Source organism: Bombina bombina, chromosome 2 (assembly GCF_027579735.1).
Source record: "Bombina bombina isolate aBomBom1 chromosome 2, aBomBom1.pri, whole genome shotgun sequence".
In the NCBI taxonomy this organism is placed as follows: domain Eukaryota; kingdom Metazoa; phylum Chordata; class Amphibia; order Anura; family Bombinatoridae; genus Bombina; species Bombina bombina.
This window is the reverse complement of record NC_069500.1, coordinates 791,302,587-791,324,686: the sequence shown is the minus strand read 5'-3', so window position 1 is coordinate 791,324,686 and position 22,100 is coordinate 791,302,587. Positions and strand designations below refer to the sequence as shown.

The following is a 22,100-nucleotide window of genomic DNA, read 5'->3' as shown; positions in this document are numbered from 1 at the left end:
AAAGAAGTAAATTGGAAAAATGGTTAAATGGTACACTATGTGAATCATGAAAAATAATAACTGGCTTTTATGTCCCTTTAGCTATGTGTTTAATCTCTTTGCCACTTCACTAGTGATAAAATTACATACTCGAGAATTAGAGCATGCCATTTTAGCTCTATAATGCCCATTTAAACTATAAGATGCAATTTTAAACGATTGCATTTTAAAGTCATATTGAAATGTTCTTGCAATCAAATGTCACGTTTACATTCAACATTTGTTTACAATAGACAGATGATGCCAACATTCATTGTTTTACACAAACAGAAGCATTTATCCAGAAGGGGCTGTGCATACTGTAAAAGAGAGGAGGTTGTGACCCAGAACAAAGAATCTTGTGACAATGTACTGTGTCCAAACCTGTAGACAATTCCACTATACTATTCAAAGTTAACCCCTTAAGGACCAAGGTTTTTCTCAATTTCTGTGATTGTCAAGTTTAAGTATTTGCTGGCTACTATATAAAATTAGTATAAAAAAACAGGGCATTTTAATTGATTCATTTTTTTTTTTTTTTAAGATGCTGCATTTCTAAAATATTTACTATTTAGGGATGGTAAACATCACACCATTCCTCCTCCTGCATCTAATACTTTCTTTAGCTGAGCGATGACGAATCCGGCTTCATCCAATCATTGCGTGCCCCACTTAACGTCCAGCTCGTAGGGCAAGTAAACGATTGGATGAAGCTGGAAACAAAGTAAGAGACGCGGGCAGAGAAATGGTGCGATGTTTACCATCTCTAAATGGTAAATATTTTCAAAATGCAGCGTCTTCTTTTTTTTTTATAAAGTGCCCGTTTTTTTTATAGTAGTTTTATATAGTAGCCAGCAAATACTTAAACTTACAATCACTTTAAATGACACAAGCAATTTTGCTCACTATCGGTTTTACCTTAATTATCCACTCTTTTTTAAAGTGCATCCATACATATTATACATTGTTTTTTAACAGACAAACAGGCCCACTAGTAGGGTTGCCACCTTTTGCCCAAAAAAATCCTGGACACTTTTTAAGTGGGCGTGGAGAGGGCATGGCTTAAATATACGACACAGCAGGGAAGCTTATGTAACCCTCCATTGTAGTAGACCTGCTATGTTTTTGTGTGTGATGGCAGGCAAATTGTGGTGCATTACACAGATCATATAAATACCCCTTATCATACAAAACACCAAAAACAAACATAAATATAAACTTTCTGGCGGGGGAAATTATGATGACAATGGGCAGAGTTGTTTTTTTGTGCTTGTCTGAGGTACTAATGTAGTAGTGTGTGTGTGTATCAATATAAATATATTGTAATGGATATCTAATCACATGTTCTGAACAGGTAAATGTGAGCTTCACACGTGAATGAATCACTGTCAAACAAATCAAAATATAAAAATTAGCATTGCCCTAATTTTAGCAGCATAGTCTGCGGTTCTTTGTCAAAATGAATGAAACAAAAGAAATATCCCACTTACAAAATACAAACATTTAATCCTGCCGTTATCAGATAGATCTCATTGTTCCGAGTTATGTGGCTTAAAACGTTCCCAAAATAAAATCAAAGGAATATAATAATAACCCTCTTTTGAAGGTATAAAAAAACTAAGGTATAAAAATAACCCGCTTAATACCACGGGTAAACATTTGACGACACCACTATTGAAAAATAAGTGCTGCTCAAACGTTGCCCCCTTTTTTAATCTTAGATTTTTAGAAGAAACCATTAACCCGTGATGTCTTTTCACCAAAAGGCAATCTTTTTACTTAAAACGAGGAGGGTCACGGAAAGCAGAGGAACGAGAATCCCAGTTATCTGTTCGCAGGCAGCAGCTGGAAATGGAATGCCTGGGCTGGACAGTGGACTATGCATGTGTTTGTTTGAGGGGGGAGCATGCCCTGCCCTGTCACAAGACCGTCTCTCCTCCAGACTCCACCTACCCGGTTAATAACCCCGGGCTAAGCGCTCCACTGGCCAGCATATTTTTTGTAAAGTCTGTGCTTGAGTCACTGCTGCGCCAGGGGAGCGCTTAGCCCGGGGCATTTGAGGCTAGTTCCGGGACACGGGACACAAAGCCTCAGACCGGGACTGTCCCGGTGAAACCGGGGCGGGTGGCAACCCTACCCACTAGTGATACCCTATATGGGTCTATAAAATAACAATAACTAGGAATTTAATACTAAAAATGGAGAAAACAAGCATTTTTTGCAGTTTTCCTTAGTTATAACCATTTCTACAAAATTAGTGTAGCTAAAGAAAAATACATCCAAATAGATTAATTATGTTGTCCTGATTTTAAGAATACCACATATGGCTATGTTTCCAAGTAATTTCTAACAAATATAGGCAAAATACAACAAAGATGTAATTACTGGTTTAACACTAAACTTTGCTATGCTTGGACTGTAAGATAAATAGCGGTCACCCAATTCATAACTACTACACCAAAGTATAGATTTGTAGAATTAGACATCCAAGGATATTTATCTAGAGGTATTTTGACACATTATATTAAAACACTTATCTTGAAAGGCAGAAAATAAAATTATTTCCATACCGCTTGCGTAATCATGACACAAATGATTGTAAAAGCTTCAATCAAAGGATTAGGAGCAAACCACAAATCAATTATTGTTATTTCTTTATTTGGGGACTTATTTTCTCCTGAGGTACCTTGTCTTGTTATTATAGAAATAAATGGGTGACCTATAGGAGCAGTGCTTAAGCATAGAGTACAAATTAATACTTAGATAACATAAGTCACTAGTGTGATTGTAAAACCTTCTCTGTGATCCCACTTGTTCAGAAATAGCAAATATACATGGCTTTGGTAATTAGAATGCCACAAATCTATTATTCCCGGCAATGAAGTGGTTAATCGGGTAGCTTGTAAGGTTAATTTTAGCTTTAGAGAGATTACCCTCCCAACTCCTGAACCCTCCCAAACAGTTCTTTTCCCCCACACCCCCACTATCTTAGGTACTGGCAGACAGTCTTCTACCAGTAATCAGTTTTTTTTTGTTGTTTTTTTAATTATTATTATTGTTATTTTTTTCTATATATTTTTTTTGCCAACTTCTCAACCCTTTTTCCTCCTCAATCCTTCCACCTCCATAATCCCCCTCAAATAGCTCTCTAACCCTCCCCCTAATTGGGGCCATCTTTAGTACTGGCAGCTGTTTGCAAGTGTATGTATATATATGTATATATATGTATATATATATATATATATATATATATATATATATATATATATATATATATATATATATATATATATATATATATATATATATATATATATATATACATACACAGGGAGTGCAGAATTATTAGGCAAGTTGTATTTTTGAGGATTAATTTTATTATTGAACAAAAACCATGTTCTCAATGAACCCAAAAAACTCATTAATATCAAAGCTGAATAGTTTTGAAAGTAGTTTTTAGTTTGTTTTTAGTTATAGCTATTTTAGGGGGATATCTGTGTGTGCAGGTGACTATTACTGTGCATAATTATTAGGCAACTTAACAAAAAACAAATATATACCCATTTCAATTATTTATTTTTACCAGTGAAACCAATATAACATCTCAACATTCACAAATATACATTTCTGACATTCAAAAACAAAACAAAAACAAATCAGTGACCAATATAGCCACCTTTCTTTGCAAGGACACTCAAAGCCTGCCATCCATGGATTCTGTCAGTGTTTTGATCTGTTCACCATCAACATTGCGTGCAGCAGCAACCACAGCCTCCCAGACACTGTTCAGAGAGGTGTACTGTTTTCCCTCCTTGTAAATCTCACATTTGATGATGGACCACAGGTTCTCAATGGGGTTCAGATCAGGTGAACAAGGAGGCCATGTCATTAGATTTTCTTCTTTTATACCCTTTCTTGCCAGCCACGCTGTGGTGTACTTGGACGCGTGTGATGGAGCATTGTCCTGCATGAAAATCATGTTTTTCTTGAAGGATGCAGACTTCTTCCTGTACCACTGTGTAATAGTCTGTATTTGTTGCAATTTGAACAAGCATTTAATTTTGTTTTATAAATAAGAACCAACAATTTCCTCAAAAGTAGGTTTGTAACATAAAAGAAGCTTGATGAATTCGTTGTCAGTGCTTCATATAATGTATTACTATTTGCCCAATAAGTGACAGTTTATTAACTTCATAAACTGTATTACTTTCAGGGCATTTGATAATGCAAACAGTTCAAATTAAGCAGTAACGTAAAATATAGTATTCCTTAATTAGGCAGGTAAAGTTCATCAAAATAAGTAAGGATAACGATTAATAATAAAATAATTAGGTCTGACCTGAGAACACAGGAATTGTTACTTGTCCGTTTGTTATGAACAGCAGCGTGGTACTCAGAGGGAGAGCGGTTGCGGCTGCAGATGATGACGTCACCGCTACTTGCTGTGCTGTGTATGAAGCTGCTTGAATCCTGTTACCTTGTAAATGCTTCAGGGTTTGATGTCGAGTTAGTTTGATTTCCTTATAGAATGAAATATCTTCCAGTGTTGAATTGAGTAGAAGAGCTGCTAGATGTAGGAATGAAAAATAAAAGATGTTATCAGTAACTCTTCAAATAAGAATTTATGAGGCTGTTGGAGAGTGAGGAAAACTCTCAGTGTAACGCTTGTGCTGTGAATCCTTTCTCAATTAACCAGCAATGAATGCTGGGGGGAAGTGCTTGATATAGGAGGCTCTTAAAGGGACAGATCATTAGCAAGCAGTAACCCTGACAGAGCCCCCCACAAAAAGAACCACAGCGAGGTTCAAGGCCTAGGACGATCAGGGTTACGTCTATGGAAGAGGGAAATCAGACGTGGAGCAGATATGTTCGAGGCAGGCTCCCAGGAATCATCCTCATGGCCAAAACCCTTCCAATGAACCAAATAGAAAAGATTCCCACGACGTAGTCTAGAATCCAGAATGCTATGAACCTCATACTGGCAATCAAGATTAGCAGAAGGTATTGGGTCTTCTGATGTAATATTTGTTATGGGTAGGTTGCAAGGTTTGATAAGAGACACATGGAAAGTTGGATGTATCTTAAAAGTTGATGGTAGTTGGAGTGTAACTGTTGTTGGACCATTTACCCTGACGATAGGGTAAGGACCCAAAAAGAGTTTACCTAGTTTCCTACAAGGATAAGGTATCTTGAGGTTCTTAGTGGAGAGCCATACTTGTTGTCCTACGGAATATTGAGGACTAGGTCTGTGGCGAAGATCGTAGTACCTGCGTTGTGATGCCTGTGCCTGAAGAATATGTTCACGAATTGAAGAAAAGTTAGCAGAAATGTCATTAACCAGATCATTCACCTGAGGACATGGGGTGTCAATCTTCGGAAGTAGTGTGAAATTTGGATGTAAACCATAATTTATAAAAAATGGTGATGTGCCAGTTGTAGAACTCTTATTATTATTATAGGCAAATTCTGCTAGGGGCAAGTAGGTGGCCCAAGAATCTTGTTGGTGAGAGCAGAAACAACGTAGGTATTGCTCTAGCCACTGGTTCACCCTCTCCGTCTGCCCATTCGTCTGAGGATGGTAAGCAGTGGTGAGTTTTTGTTCTATATGCAGAGCAGCACACAAATTTCTCCAGAACTTAGATGTGAATTGGGTTCCACGGTCACTAAGGATGGTTTTAGGTATTCCATGCAGTCTTACAATGTTTTGAATGAACAATTCACTGGTGAACTTGGAAGTGGGTAGGGAGGTAACCGGTATGAAATGTGCCATCTTTGAGAATAGATCGGTGACAACCATTATAGTGGTATATTTGTTAGAGAGAGGTAAGTCCACGATAAAGTCTAGGGATACCGCCTCCCAGGGTACTTGAGGTACAGGTAAAGGCTGTAAAAGACCCACAGGGAGTTGTTTAGAAGGTTTGGAGGTTGCGCATATAACACATTTAGAAATATATTCTTTGAGATCGAGGTTAAGAGTAGGCCACCAAAAAGATCTCTTAAGTAAATCCAAAGTTTTATCCCTTCCCATGTGTCCAGCAAGGGGAGACTCATGAACTGTTTTCAAGATTGAAGATCTAAGATTTGGAGGTATGTATAGCTTCCCGTCCTTATAGAGTAAGCCATCAGAATTGTAAGTAAGATCTGTATGAGGTACTGATGGATCAATAGCAGTAGCATCTTTTATCACTGTAGTTAGACTTGTTATAACTCCAATGATAGAGTCCTTAGGAACAATAGTAGTAGGAATGCATGGTATTATAGGTTTAGGACCTTGTCTAGAGAGGGCGTCAGCCTTGCCATTTTTTGTACCAGGCCTGTAGGTAATGATGTAATGGAAACGAGAGAAGTAAAGACTCCAGCGTAATTGTCTGGAGGATAGAGTTCGATTAGACTGAAGATATTGTAGATTTTTGTGGTCAGTATATATGACAGTTGGTTGTGTTGCACCCTCAAGCAAATGCCTCCAGTGATCGAAGGAACACTTTATTGCAAGTAATTCTTTCTCGCCAACTGGATAATTTAACTCTGCTGGTTGCATCAATCTAGAGAAGAATGCGACCGGATGTAAGGGTTCTTTGAATGATTTCCTTTGAGAGAGGATTGCCCCTATTGCGAACTCAGAAGCGTCAACTTCCAGGATAAATTGCTTTTCTAAATCCGGGTATTGGAGAATGGGTGCTGTAGTGAATTTATTTTTTAAAAGGTCAAATACCTGTTGAGTATGGCTTGTCCACCTGAAAGGATGATTCAATTTGGTGAGTTCAGTAAGAGGTTTGGTAATAGCAGCAAATCCAGGAATGAATTTCCTATAATAATTTGAGAAGCCAAGGAAACGTTGAACATCTTTCTTACATTGAGGAGTCGGCCAATTATGAATGGCCTGAACCTTGTCATCTTGCATCTTGATTCCTTCAGGAGAGATGTTATACCCCAGAAAAGAGATATTATTTGATTCAAATATACATTTTTCTAGTTTAGCGTATAGGTTATTTTTTCGTAACCTAGTGAGAACCTCTCTAACATGCATTCTATGTTGATCTAAATTTTGTGAGTAAACTAGAATATCGTCCAAATAGACAACAACATATACATCCAAAATATCTCTGAAAAGATCATTGATTAAGCATTGGAATGTTGCTGGGGCATTGCACAGACCGAATGGCATCACTGTATATTCGAATAGCCCATATCTAGTCCGAAAAGCAGTGAGCCATTCGTCGCCAGCTCTCATTCGTATAAGATTATAGGCACCTCGAAGATCCAATTTAGTGAAAATTGAGGCCCCCCTTAATCTTTCAATTAATTCAGGGATTAAAGGTAGGGGGTACCTGTTTTTTCTGGTACGCCTGTTCAATTCCCTGTAATCAATGATTGGTCTTAACGTGCCATCTTTATTGGTAACAAAAAATATGCCTGCACCTGCAGGAGAGGTACTAGGTCTTATAAAACCTTTTCGGAGGTTCTCATCGATATAATTTTTAAGGTGTTCTAGTTCTGGTTTGGAAAGGGGGTAGATATGTCCATAGGGAATTGAAACTCCTGGGAGTAAATCAATAGGACAATCGTAATCCCTATGAGGGGGCAGACATTCAGCTTCTTTTTTATTAAAAACATCTGAGAAGTCTGCATATTGTTTGGGTAAAATATTATCCTCAACCTGTAGCATAATTAAATCTGATGATGTCTCACTATTTTGAGTGAGATGAGGAAAAGATAAACTGAGGTCATTCCAGTTTATAGTTGGTTTGTGTTTACAAAACCAATTTATACCAAGAATTACATTAAACATTGGTGAAGATATGACATCAAAAGTGAGTGTTTCTGTGATGTGTGTGCAAGATTTTACCTGTAATGGTGTAGTTTGGTGTGTGACAGGACCTGATTTTAAAAAAGAGCCATCAATGACCTTCACAGAGACTGGAGTTTTCTTAGAGACCAGAGGTATTTTATTCTGTTTCACAAAAGAAAAATCAACAAAATTTCTACATGAGCCGGTGTCCAGGATAGCTTCAGTTGTTATCCTGATTTGATCCCACTGTAAAATAATAGGGATAGTTAAATATGATGGTTTAATGGTTTTCATTAACAGGGATTCAGAGATGTTAGGCAACCTACCCTTCTTATTCCTAGCCAGAACTGGGCAGTCCTTTACTTCATGTGTAGGGCAGGCACAATACATGCACAAACTATGCAACTTCCTCCTAGTCTTTTCCTGAGAGGAGAGGGGACCCTTTATGAAGCCTATGTCCATAGGTTGTGGTGATTCCTTAGTTTGATAAACAGGTGTGGAGAGAAAGCTTTTTGTACCGCTAGCCTTTTCAGAGCGGCGTTCCCTAAGCCGTCTATCTATGTTAATAGTGAGAGAAAAGAAATCTTCCAATGAATCTGGAATACCTGTGCGTGAAAGCTCATCCTTTATATCCTCAGATAATCCTAAACGATATTGAGTTTTAAGGGAGACCTCATTCCATCCCGAATCACGGGCAGAAATTTTAAATTGTGTGATGTAAGACTCCACTGGGTTCTTTCTTTGTTTTAAAGATCTAAGTAAGTTTTCAGCTGTGACCTGTTTGAAAGGGTCATCATATAATGCTGACATTTGATCAAAGAATTCATCTAGAGATCCCAGTATTGCATCATCATTTTCAAAAAAAGAGTCAGCCCAAGCCCTAGGTTCCCCCCTCAAATATGATATCACAGTGAGCACTCTTGATCTTTCTGTGGGATAAGTACGTGGCTTTAATTGAAAAAGCAACAAACAGGAGTTTTTAAACTCTCTGAATCTTGAACGGTCACCAGAGAATTTTTCTGGGGGGGAGACCATAGGTTCAGGGATAGAATCTGCACTTGCAGGTTTAGGTGCCAGAGTCTCTCTTAAGCAGGCCTTCAAAGCCTGATTTTCCACTTGTAATTCATGGAAAGAACCTGATAAAGCTTCTAATCTGTCTGACAAGACTTGAACTTTATCACTTAAAAGATCTTGTTCCATAATTGCTGTTGAAAGTATATGTTTAGTATAGGATAATTCTGTGTACACAAACACTAAATCCTTTCTTCCTTATGGCTGGTTAATTTTGTAATAGTCTGTATTTGTTGCAATTTGAACAAGCATTTAATTTTGTTTTATAAATAAGAACCAACAATTTCCTCAAAAGTAGGTTTGTAACATAAAAGAAGCTTGATGAATTCGTTGTCAGTGCTTCATATAATGTATTACTATTTGCCCAATAAGTGACAGTTTATTAACTTCATAAACTGTATTACTTTCAGGGCATTTGATAATGCAAACAGTTCAAATTAAGCAGTAACGTAAAATATAGTATTCCTTAATTAGGCAGGTAAAGTTCATCAAAATAAGTAAGGATAACGATTAATAATAAAATAATTAGGTCTGACCTGAGAACACAGGAATTGTTACTTGTCCGTTTGTTATGAACAGCAGCGTGGTACTCAGAGGGAGAGCGGTTGCGGCTGCAGATGATGACGTCACCGCTACTTGCTGTGCTGTGTATGAAGCTGCTTGAATCCTGTTACCTTGTAAATGCTTCAGGGTTTGATGTCGAGTTAGTTTGATTTCCTTATAGAATGAAATATCTTCCAGTGTTGAATTGAGTAGAAGAGCTGCTAGATGTAGGAATGAAAAATAAAAGATGTTATCAGTAACTCTTCAAATAAGAATTTATGAGGCTGTTGGAGAGTGAGGAAAACTCTCAGTGTAACGCTTGTGCTGTGAATCCTTTCTCAATTAACCAGCAATGAATGCTGGGGGGAAGTGCTTGATATAGGAGGCTCTTAAAGGGACAGATCATTAGCAAGCAGTAACCCTGACACACTGCTTGAAGAAGGTGTCTTCCAGAAACTGGCAGTAGGACTGGGAGTTGAGCTTGACTCCATCCTCAACCCGAAAAGGCCCCACAAGCTCATCTTTGATGATACCAGCCCAAACCAGTACTCCACCTCCACCTTGCTGGCGTCTGAGTCGGACTGGAGCTCTCTGCCCTTTACCAATCCAGCCACGGGCCCATCCATCTGGCCCATCAAGACTCACTCTCATTTCATCAGTCCATAAAACCTTAGAAAAATCAGTCTTGAGATATTTCTTGGCCCAGTCTTGACATTTCAGCTTGTGTGTCTTGTTCAGTGGTGGTCGTCTTTCAGCCTTTCTTACCTTGGCCATGTCTCTGAGTATTGCACACCTTGTGCTTTTGGGCACTCCAGTGATGTTGCAGCTCTGAAATATGGCCAAACTGGTGGCAAGTGGCATCTTGGCAGCTGCACGCTTGACTTTTCTCAGTTCATGGGCAGTTATTTTGCGCCTTGGTTTTTCCACACGCTTCTTGCGACCCTGTTGACTATTTTGAATGAAACGCTTGATTGTTCGATGCTCACGCTTCAGAAGCTTTGCAATTTTAAGAGTGCTGCATCCCTCTGCAAGATATCTCACTATTTTTGACTTTTCTGAGCCTGTCAAGTCCTTCTTTTGACCCATTTTGCCAAAGGAAAGGAAGTTGCCTAATAATTATGCACACCTGATATAGGGTGTTGATGTCATTAGACCACACCCCTTCTCATTACAGAGATGCACATCACCTAATATGCTTAATTGGTAGTAGGCTTTCGAGCCTATACAGCTTGGAGTAAGACAACATGCATAAAGAGGATGATGTGGTCAAAATACTCATTTGCCTAATAATTCTGCACTCCCTGTATGTATATGTGTATATATATATATATATATATATATATATATATATATATATATATAAATAATTTGTTTTAAAAAAAATCTATATTGTAGTGCTCCCCCCCACTTCCCCCCGTCTAGCGAACTTTAGCTTTTTTCTGTAATGTATCTCCCCATCCCTCCCACCATTTTTTTTTTGCAGTGTAGGGCCCTTCTGTCTCCCTCAGCTGCTGGACCGCCCACCAGCCTCCTGCTTTCCCTCCCACAGCTCCCACCGGCACCAGCAGATGATTGTTACAGACAGGGATACCCACAGTGTCACCGTCTGTAACGATTAGGCATCTGCCTTCATATTGAACTGGAGCATTAATTGTGCTCCGGTTCCATATGCAGGCAGATGCCTGGAACTCAGAAATTCCAGCTCTCCACTGTAAGTTTTTAAATAATGTAATTGTTATTAAAAGGACCAGAAAATACAATATATTTGCATAAACAAAAAATGCATGATAACAAGACAATGCAATAGCACCTAGTCTGAATTTCAAATGAGTAGATTTTCTTTTTCTAAAATTTCAAAGTTATGTCTATTTCCACTCCTCCTGTATCATGTGACAGACATCAGCCAATCACAAATGCATAAAAGTATATTCTATGAATTCTTGCACATGCTCAGTAGAAGCTGGTGACTAAAAAAGTGTAAACTTAAAAAGCCTGCGCGCATTTTGTTACATTTACATTTGTATACATTTATGTATACAATAACATTAACTGTCATTTGGCTAATCTCACATGCAGGCTCCCAGCAGCATGACATACACGCTGATCATAGTGTGCATCCCATAAACGGAGGCTCCCCTCTGACAGACATGGGCTCACTGGGACAACGTGTAGCCTGGGGTGTCCTCCATTAGGCTATTTCTGCACTGCCTTACTCCCGAGACAAGGCAGGCTTGCTAATAAAGGGACATTAAAACCTCATTTGTTTCTTTCATGAGTTAGAACATGTAATTAAAAAAACAACTTTCTGATGTACTGCTATTATCACATTTTCTTTGTTTTCTTGATATCTTTTGTTGAAAACCAGAGCTGTAATCTCAGGAGCGTGCATATGTCTGGAGCACTATATACATCTGCAAGAGCACTAGATAGCAGCACTATTTCGTACTCTAGATGCCTACCTAGGTATCTCTTCAAAAAAGAATATCATGGGAACAAAGCAAATTTGATAATAGAAGCTTTTATGCTTTACATGGCTCATACCTATGTTTCTAGTTAATAGCACATTCGCAAATACATATTTATTTCAGCAAGTTTCAGACTACAGCTTTTATTTATTTTTTTACTATTTATCAAACAAGATTTCTCCACACTCCATATTAATTAGAGTACACAGCATCCACTAGCTGCCTACCCCCAGACCATCTGCTTCAATGTAGCATATATCTATCTATACACACACTGTATATCGAGAGAGAGTGAGAGAGAGTGTGAGAGAGAGTGTGAGAGAGAGAGTGAGAGAGAGAGTGAGAGAGAGAGTGAGAGAGAGAGTGAGAGAGAGAGTGAGAGAGAGAGTGAGAGAGAGAGTGAGAGAGAGAGTGAGAGAGAGAGTGAGAGAGAGAGAGTGAGAGAGAGAGAGTGAGAGAGTGAGAGAGAGTGAGAGAATTACGTAAAAATGTATTTCCTTCTCTAAAAGTGGGGTTTCCAGTAAACACTTGGTGGGACTGTGATCAGACCCTGCCAAAAATACAAAAACCCTTTGCCCATTAAACCCCTGTAAGATGCATGCCAACATTGTAGTTCATATTAGAAGGCACTGCCATAAATCCCCAGTTAGTTACATGCCCACATCAGGCCCATGGCTCTGCAGTTCCTAATCAATTTTCTTAGATCAAACATCAGATCAGTCATATGGCTATACAGCCCGTCGGTCAAATTGCAACCTAAGACAAGCTATGATTGATGAGTCACTAATAAATACTGCTTTTTAGCCATGGACTATGACAGAGACCTTTTAGAACATTATAATAGATTTTAATATGTTAAAACAATCCCATCCAATAACTTTTCTTTTCCACAAATTGTTTAAAGCCTATGCAAATTATTATAGATAAATAATATGACATGCATTTCTAAAAGGATAGGTATAGAAAAGGGCAGGAGTCCAGCACAACACACTGTGCCTGCTGCAGGGATTGAGACGGTTTCCAAGATTCCAAAAAGTGCAAGAAGGCCCCAGCACCAGTAATAAAGTCTTTATTTAGGACAAGATAAAAGAAAAACACGACGTTTCAGGGCTCACCCCTTAATCATGATTAAGGGGTGAGCCCGAAATGTTGTGTTTTTCTAAAATGATAGGGTCGGGATATACCGCAATATACTTTTTGACAACACTTTTGACACAAAATAGAACTGCAGGAGTCAAACGAACACAATCATCAAGGCGACCATAATAGCAATGATAATTCTAGCAACTCACAACTTACCCCCACTCTATCAGATCTCATTGTCTTGTACCATTGGCTAGCTGCCACACCTATTTACTACCCGGTTACACTAAGGTCAACATGTGTCATTCTGCAATGTTGTGAACCTGTCTACACTCCATCACAGATTGTGGAGTGCAAATGTTCCCCATATGTACCATTGCACGAGCAAACGCTTATGCAATGCTGCCCCCCTACCCTCGTAAAGCAATTGCATGAGAGTAGAGCTTATCAATCACCCTGGTCAGGGTAATATGGGAGTGATTTTCATCCGCCAAATACAAGTTGGCAAGAGGGTTTATGAAGCATTGGTTTAAACCGCTGCTTCATAAATATCAGTTGCAGGCTCAAATGAACGAGTCTGCAACCGATCGAGGTATTCGCCTCATGATAAATATTGCCCTAAATGTCACGTCATTCTTTCACAAATTATTATGCATCTTATGTAACCTCAACTACTGTTCTCATTAGTAACCTTAAAGGGACATGAAACCCTATATTTTCATTTTATGATTCAGACAGAACATACACTTTTAAACAGCTTTCCAATTTACTTCTATAATCAAATTTGCTTCATAACCTTGGTATCCTTTGTTGAAAGAGCAGCAATGGACCTACTGGAAGCTAGCTGAACACATTGTGTAAACCTATTACAACAGTCATATATATGCAGCCATCTATCAGTAATGAGCTCCCAGTAGTGCATTGCTGCTTCTGACACTACCTAGGCATGATTTTAAACAAAGGATACCAAGAGAAGGAAGTAAATTAGATAACAGGAGTAAACTGGAAAGTTGAATAAAACTGTATGCTTTATCTGAACCATGAAAGAAAAATATTGGGTTTCTTGCCCTTTTAGTGAATTTCCCCTTTACTGAGCTGACAGCTCCCTAACATGACAACATCATCTCTAAGCTTTTGTGCACTACAAGGCAAGACAAAGCAATGTAGCACTTTCTAGTAACCACGTAATTTATCTGGTACTTGGGTTCTTAAAGGGATACTGAACCCAAATTTTTTTCTTTTAAGATTCAGATAGAGCATGCAATTTTAAGCAACTTTCAAATTTACTCCTATTATCATTTTTTCTTCATTGTCTTTGAATCTTTATTTGAAAAATCAGGAATCTAAGCTTACGAGCCAGCTCATCTTTGATTCAGCACCTGGGTAGCGCTTGCTGATTGGTGGCTAAATGCCACCAATCACCAATCCCTTTAACTTACTTGGTCAATGACCATTAAAATACAGTACAATTGCATAAGCATCAAGTGTAGAAAAAGACAATGCAACAGTACTTACTCTGAATTTTAAATGAGCAATAGATTTTTTTCTGACAAATTAAAAAAAAATATATTAATATTTGTCAGTCCCCTGTATCTTGTTACAGCCATCAGCCAATCACAGAATCATATACACTGTAAACTCTTGCACATGCTCAGTTTAGTAGCTGGTTCTGCTGAAAGTGTGCGTATTAAAAGATTGTGCACAATTTGATCATGGAAGTAAAATGTCAGAGTTTTATAAAACAACATGCTCTATCTGAATCATTAACGCTTAACGGGACATTAAACACTAAATAAATGCTAGATGGAATGAAGCATTTAAAAGGGACATAAGTCAAAAAACACTTCAGAGAGAGCAAGCAGTTTTAAGACACTTTCCAATTTACTTCCATTATCAAATTATGCACAATCTTTTTATATACACTTTCTGTGGAACAAGATCCTACTGAGCATGGTTACATGCTCACAGGGTATACGTATACTAATCTGTGATTGACTGATGTCTGTCACATGATGCAGGGGACGGCAAAATGGGAGAAAAAAATAAATTTGTCAACTGTTTATTTGAAATTCAGAGTAGGTGTTATTGCCTTGCCTTTTTATTATGCACTTGTTAATTATGCAATTCTACGGCATTAAGTGGTCCTTTAAAGAAATGATCAGTCTGAGAGATGTATTTTTTTTAACATTCTTTAACTGTTTAAATATTGACAAAATAAGTATACATTTTTAGTATCTATAAAACAATGGGAACTGCCATGTTGTAACTTAGGTTACCTTCTCAGCTGTGGCCAATTAGGGACAGTTATAAATAGGTCACTAGTGTGTGCAGCCAACGGCTGTGTGGAATATAACTGTGTTCTGTATATATATATATATATATATATATATATATATATATATATATATATATATATATATATATATATATATATATATATATATATATACACACACTTTATCATTTTATATTACCATCTCAAAGTGTTTAATGCCCCCTTCATTTTGAATGAGCACCCCTTTAACCTGACAGTGACAAGTTACATGACAAATCCTGTCATCGTGATTACATTATGTGGTCAATCAGCACTAAGTATGTAGGGTTTTTGTTTTAAAATTGCTTATACTAATTATATGTATATAGCCAGTTATACAATCCCTTGGAAAAAGGCTCGTTAAGATATAGCAAAAAATATTTCTACATAAATTATGTATTGTGGTATCTCTGTGTTACTGGGTCCACCCTTAAAAGTAGCATGAAGTATTTAGGAAATGTGGCCCGCCCCAGTGTGGTGATGATTGTTAAAAGAACTTATGGGATGTTTTCAAACTTAAAAGGGACAGTGCACTGTAAAATTGTTTTTCCATTAATGTATTTTCAATGACTTATTATACCAGCTGCAGAGTATAAAATATTTGAGAAATTGCATTTTCAGGTTTATTTGTTTAGATGAAGTAGCTGGTTTTGTGCTTTGAAACTACAGCCTATTACAATGGGTTTGAACTTAAGGTAATATCAGATCTCATTATGTTGTCACTTTGTGTACACAGACTTGCTTCCTTATCTTATAATTGTCTGGAACATCAAAACTCAATACATAGAGAGAACAATGGAAAATTATCATTTTATTACTTAACTATCATGCACCCCACTGAGAGTGTATCTTCTTCTGCTGGCTGTGTTTACTTAGGCTTGTCAATAGCTGAGACTCCAGTATCAAAACTTTCAGTATAGGTGGCTATAACACAGGCTAAATCATATATTTCAAATGCTGAAAAAGGAGTAAAGGAGCTACTTGTAACCAATTTAATACACTCTAGCAGGTAAAAAGGATCAATGGGAATAATTTAAAGGGGAGACATTTTTTGGATGAACTGTCCCTTTAAAGGAAACATTTTGTTGTCCTTAATAAAGGCATAGTATTTGGGTATGATCCATACCTTTAGAAGGCAAAATTAGTTCAAGTAATAAAACAATTGGCCGAAGTCCCTCGAAGGATGCAAAAAAAATGTGAAACAGCAGGTTCAATATTCATAAAATAGGGTCTAAGACTAGGGAAGCCACTTTTTCCCCACCCATTTCCAGGATACAATTTAGGGGATGTGGTATGGTTGTGGATATTTCCTGAATAACTACATCCTTTCCGCTCTCTATTCCCCCCAGTACTGCAATCACTGTAGCTGTTCCTTATGCTCCCTCTCCCCAATGCCCTTTATTACACACATTTTGTGTGGCTGCACCTGTAGCTCGCTCTTTTTCAACACATTTGATACAGAGGCTGTGACTGATCATCAGGTAAACTATACATATTTTGCCCTTTCTATCTTTTTAATTGTTCACTCATATAATTGATTTGTTTCTCTTTCATCCCATTATTGTAGACTCTCTGAACATGCACTTGATGATCTCCCTCTCCGGCATTGCAGACACCCAAATCAACTATGTCTGTCCCTTTTTCCCCTTCTCTCACAGGACAATGGGACTGATGACCAAAACATTGGCATGGAAAGAAATCTGGCAAAATCTTTGAGGACTTTTTTGGGCAATATATTGTAATGTAAGTGTCTCTCCACATCCAAAACGCTGCATAGCAAGTGCAACAGCTCTCAAGCTAAAATGTTCCTTTCCAAGATTATCTGAGGAACCTCACTGTACTGACGACACTTCTTAGACCATCTCACCAGAGGGGAGAACTTTAGATCATCATCAGGCCCAATGGGAGAATGGCCCAGAATAAACCCATACTTATAAACTGTCCTGACTTTCCCAAGACAGTGATGTTTTTTGGGCTCCTGTCCTGTTATATAATTGTCTGTCCAACACTGTAGAGATCGGCCATTTGTTGTGGGCTTGGCATGAATGTCTAGTTCTTGTGGGAATCAGACAGCAATATATGTGTTTGCATATTGTAGCTTTTGCGTCTTCTGCACGTTACATTAAAACAGCAATTTAGTGAGCTGGCACTTATGAATCCCCTGGAGTTTATAGAATAGACTGAATAATACAATATATTATATTGAGTGTATATTGTGTACAATTTACATTGAGTGTTTTGGGCAGAGATGTAGGGCTATGGAACCATGTGGTTAATAACTTGTTACTTGCTAAAGTCAAGATTAGACTTTAAAGTGATTGTAAACTTTAGTGAATTAAAGGCCAGTATTAAATACTACTCATAAAAACAGGGACACTTTAATTCATTAAAGTTTACAATGATGCTTATTTTTCAAAATACTTACCTTTGCGTTATGGTAAACTTAAAGGGCCAAGAAACCCAAAATGTTTCTTTCATGATTCAGATAGAGAATACAATTTTAAACAACTTTCCAATTTACTTCTATTATTTAATTTGCTTAATTCTCTTCCTTTGCTGAAAGGTTTATCTAGGCAAGTTCAGGAGCAGCAGAGAACCTAGGTTCTCGTTTCCGATTGGTGGCTGCATATATATATGCTGATTGTCATTTGCCCATGTGTTTAGTTAGAAACCAGTAGTGCTTTGCTGATCCTTCAAAAAATTATACCAAGAGAATGAAACAATTAGATAATAGAAGTAAATTAGAAAGTAGTTTAAAATTGTATTCTAAATCTGAAAAATGAAAGAAAAAAATTGGGGTTTCATGTCCCTTTAATGCCGATCCTCCGTCCGGCGTCCACATCTGCTGCTTCATTAGCGTATTGATGATGAAACCGGCTTCCTCCAATTGCTGCGTTGCCCCACGAGCTGGACACCAAAGGGGGCACACAACAATTGGAGGAAGCCAGATTCATCATGAATCTGCTAAAGAAATCAGCAGATACGGGTGGAGGATCTGCATTATGTTTACCATAACGCAAAGGTATTTTAAAAAATAAGCATCATTGTAAACTTTAATGAATTAAAGTGCCCCTGTTTTTAAGAGTATTATTTAGTACTGGCCTTTTAATTCACTAAAGTTTACAATCACTTTAATGATTCAGATAGAGCGCACAATTGTAAACAACTTTCCAATTCAATTCCATTATCAAAATGTGCACAATATTTTTATATGCACACTTTCTGAGGCACCAACTTCTATTGAGAATGTGCAAGATTCACAGAATATAAGTATATGCATTTTGGGATTGGCTGATGGCTGTCACATGATGCAGGGGGAAATGAAACTAACATTGACATTTGTCAAAAAATATCTACAACTCATTTGAAATGCAGACTAAGTACTTTTGCATTGTATTTTTATTATGCATGTTTAATGTGCAATTCTACTGTATTTAATGGTCCTTGCAGTGTCCTCAGAATTTGTTGGCTAATATGCAAACCTACCAGTTCCAGTACTGCTGCCCAGACGACAAGCACCAATACCATATTTATTACTAGTATATATCCTAAAACCTGCACTGTGATGGGCAGACCCTTTCCTGGCAATTAACCAATCATAGAGTTCATATTGTTGGAAATTCGTTCTGTCATCATGGTAGTTTAGTAATAGTAATAGTATTCAGATTCCAGTTCCAGCTGCCACAACAGTCTACAAAATAATAAATGCCACAGTAATACTAGCTAGATTTATATGTAATGTGACTTGTAACACAAGCCAGCAGTTTATATAAATACTATATTTCTTTAAGAATAAACATCACGAATTGTATAATATAGTTGCAGATGTACCAGAAATGCAGAATTGAGGCATAGCAGCCATGCCCATTTGCTTTATGAGACCAGGCAACTTTTTTTTATTCTACTTTAGATAGTACTTAAATGTTCATTTAAAACACTTAAAACAAAAACACAAGGTTTGCATATAACGTGATATTTACCATAAGCTCTAGAAAGTAACACACCCCTTTCTGGGCCTCCTATCCAGTTAGATCCCCGGTGTTTCCTATTCCAATATCCGCAGCTACCAGACAGGTCTGTAGGCAGCTGAGACGCGGAAACTAACGAGATTAGTAAAGAAAAGGACCGGCGATTTATATGGAACATAAAGCTTCATCTATAGAGCGAAGATACCACAGTATCGCTAGGTAATTTCTCACCTCATCTGCCGGCTCGAAACAAACTCCCCTCCGCCGGACTCCGCCATATTCCGGGAGCAGCCTCAGGTAACTAGCTTTAAAGAGACAGCAGCAGTATATGATTGATAATATTTTTTTTTTCATTCCCATAGCTAACACAATTAATTTATTAGCCATAATAAAATCCAGGTTTATTGGCACGGAGCAATGCCCTTTATATTTAAGGGTTATGTTTTTTTTTATAGTTGAATATCTGTAAATAAAGTGACAAAGACCTCTAACATTGATGCTAATAAAATATTTTTAAACTTTAGAGTAGCATTATCATATAAAGCTCAAACACTATCCGTAAGCCCTAGAAGTTAAAGGGATAGTAAACCCAAATGTGTTCTTTAACGATTCAAATAAAGCATGCAATTTTCTAATTAAACCTATTATCAATTTCCTTCTCTTGCTTTCTTTATTTGAAAACAGGAATGTAAGCTTAGGAGCCGGCCCATTTTTGGTTCAGAACCCGGGTAGCGCTTGCTAATTGGTGGCTAAATGTATCCACCAATCAGCAAGCACTACCCAGGATGCTGGGGGGGGGGGATGATCTGGCTCCTAAACTTACATTCCTGCTTTTTCAAATAAAAATAGCAAGAGAACGAAGAACAATTGATAATAGGTTTAAATAAGAAAGTTGGTTAAAATTGCATGCTTTATCTAAATCATGAAAGGAAAAAAAAATTGGGTTTAGTTTAGTATCCCTTTTAAAGTGAATGTAAAATTTCACGAATGAGTGCTCGGATTCGTCATTGCTGACATAAGAAGAAAGTGTACCTGTTTTTAATATTATTTTTTAAATACCGGGCACTCATTTGTGAAAGTTTACCTTCACTTTAAAATTTGTATATAAAAGAAAGAAAAAAAAATTGCGTTGCTATGCAGATAAATACCGTAATACAGATTACTGAAGTTCATAATTATTATTAATTTTAGACTAAACAGTATTTATTTCATTCTGTTTTGCATTAGTGTACAAAACATTACAGGCATACCTGGGAACTTTTTAAAATTAGCTGAAAGGGACAGTCTAGTCCAAAAAAAACGTTCATGATTCAGATAGGGCATGTAATTTTAAACAATTTTCCAATTTACTTTTATCACCAATTTTTCTTTGTTCTCTTGGTATTCTTAGTTGAAAGCTTAACTTAGGAGGTTCATATGCTAATTTCTTAGACCATTAAAGGCCGCCTCTTAAGAATGCATTTTAACAGGTTTTTCACCACTAGAGGGTGTTCATGTTTTTCATATAGATAACACTGTGCTCGTGCACGTGAAGTTACCTGGGAGCCATCACTGATTGGCTAAACTTCAAGTCTGTCAAAAGAACAAATAAAGGGGCAGTCTGCAGAGGGTTAGATACAAGATAATCACAGAGGTAAAAAATATATAAATATAACTGTGTTGGTTATACAAAACTAGGGAATGGGTAAACAAGGGATTATCTATCTTTTAAAACAATAACAATTCTGGTGTAGACTGTCCCTTGAACTTTTACCTGGGCATATAGTTACAATCTTTCCTCTTTTAAAACGTGTGGACTGATAGCTGATGACCCACTGGGGAGATAGATTGTAAGTTCCCACTGGAATAGGGCCCTCAATTCCCTTTGTATTTGTCTGTGTCTTAAACATATTGTATCATTGTTGTACTTTTATCTTTGTACCCATGGTCAGGGCTGCAGAACTTGCTGGTTCTTTATAAATAAAAAATAATAATAATAGGCAAGGCCAGGATTAGTCAGACCATAATATTTTTGTGCTCTGTTTTATAATTTAGGCCACAGTCTCTAATGGATTGAAATGCGATCTTATGATGGAATATTGATACAGCATGGAACAAATAGATATTTCTCCATGAATACAAAATAAGTAACAAAAAAGCAAAAATAACAGTAATCCCCCAAGACATGTTATTTTGCTTGTCGTTAAATTGACTGTGATAAGGTTGATCGCTAGTATGGGAAGAAAAAGGTTTCCAATAAACTGCAGTAGACCTTCATGAATTAAATATGTAGTTTTATTCTATGTGGAATAAAAAGTATAAGATGAGGAATGCAGCTCATGTAAGTTTTAACAATGTCCCCATCAGCCAAGTTATAAAACAGTTAAGTTGTAAAAAAGTTCAGCTAATATGGATGAGCTCAGCAACACTTCTGCTGTATTATTTGTTATGTAAGGATATTTGTAGAAAACACATGCCTGTGTTATCATGTAAGTATAGCAATCTCACCTTGCTCTGTAAAATAAGGTACAATAGGTATGACTGAGATATTTTAAATGAATATGGTTTAGGGGAATCCTGGAACAAATAGTTTGATAGAATGGAAAATGAAAAGGACATACAAAAAGAAAATGTGGCTGTCATATTGTACAGGGGGAGTGGAAATAGACATAAAATTGATAGAAAAAAATCTGCTACTCATTTGAAGTTCAGACTAAGAGGCCTATGTATCAAAAGGTCTTGCGGACCTGATCCGACAGTGAGGATCAGGTCTCCAAGACCTCGCTGAATGCGGAGAACAATACGCTCTCAGTATTCAGCATTGCACCAGCAGATCACAAGAGCTGCTGGTGCAACGCCGCCCCCTGCAG

The 22,100-nt window shown here is 37.3% G+C and overlaps 1 protein-coding gene across 2 annotated transcripts in view; it reads right to left on the bottom strand.

Annotated features, from left to right (window-relative positions):
- Positions 1-19,529, bottom strand: part of KLHL26 (kelch like family member 26) — a 77,739-nt gene extending 58,210 nt beyond the window's left edge. The window contains exon 1 of one of the 2 annotated variants that reach the window (XM_053702971.1): positions 19,483-19,529. In XM_053702971.1, coding sequence (XP_053558946.1) covers positions 19,483-19,529 — 47 coding nt within the window. Of the gene's footprint in view, positions 1-19,263; positions 19,375-19,482 lie in introns of those variants that run through there. The other variant, XM_053702972.1, reaches the window with a different exon arrangement.
- Between the last annotated feature and the right edge of the window lie 2,571 nt (positions 19,530-22,100).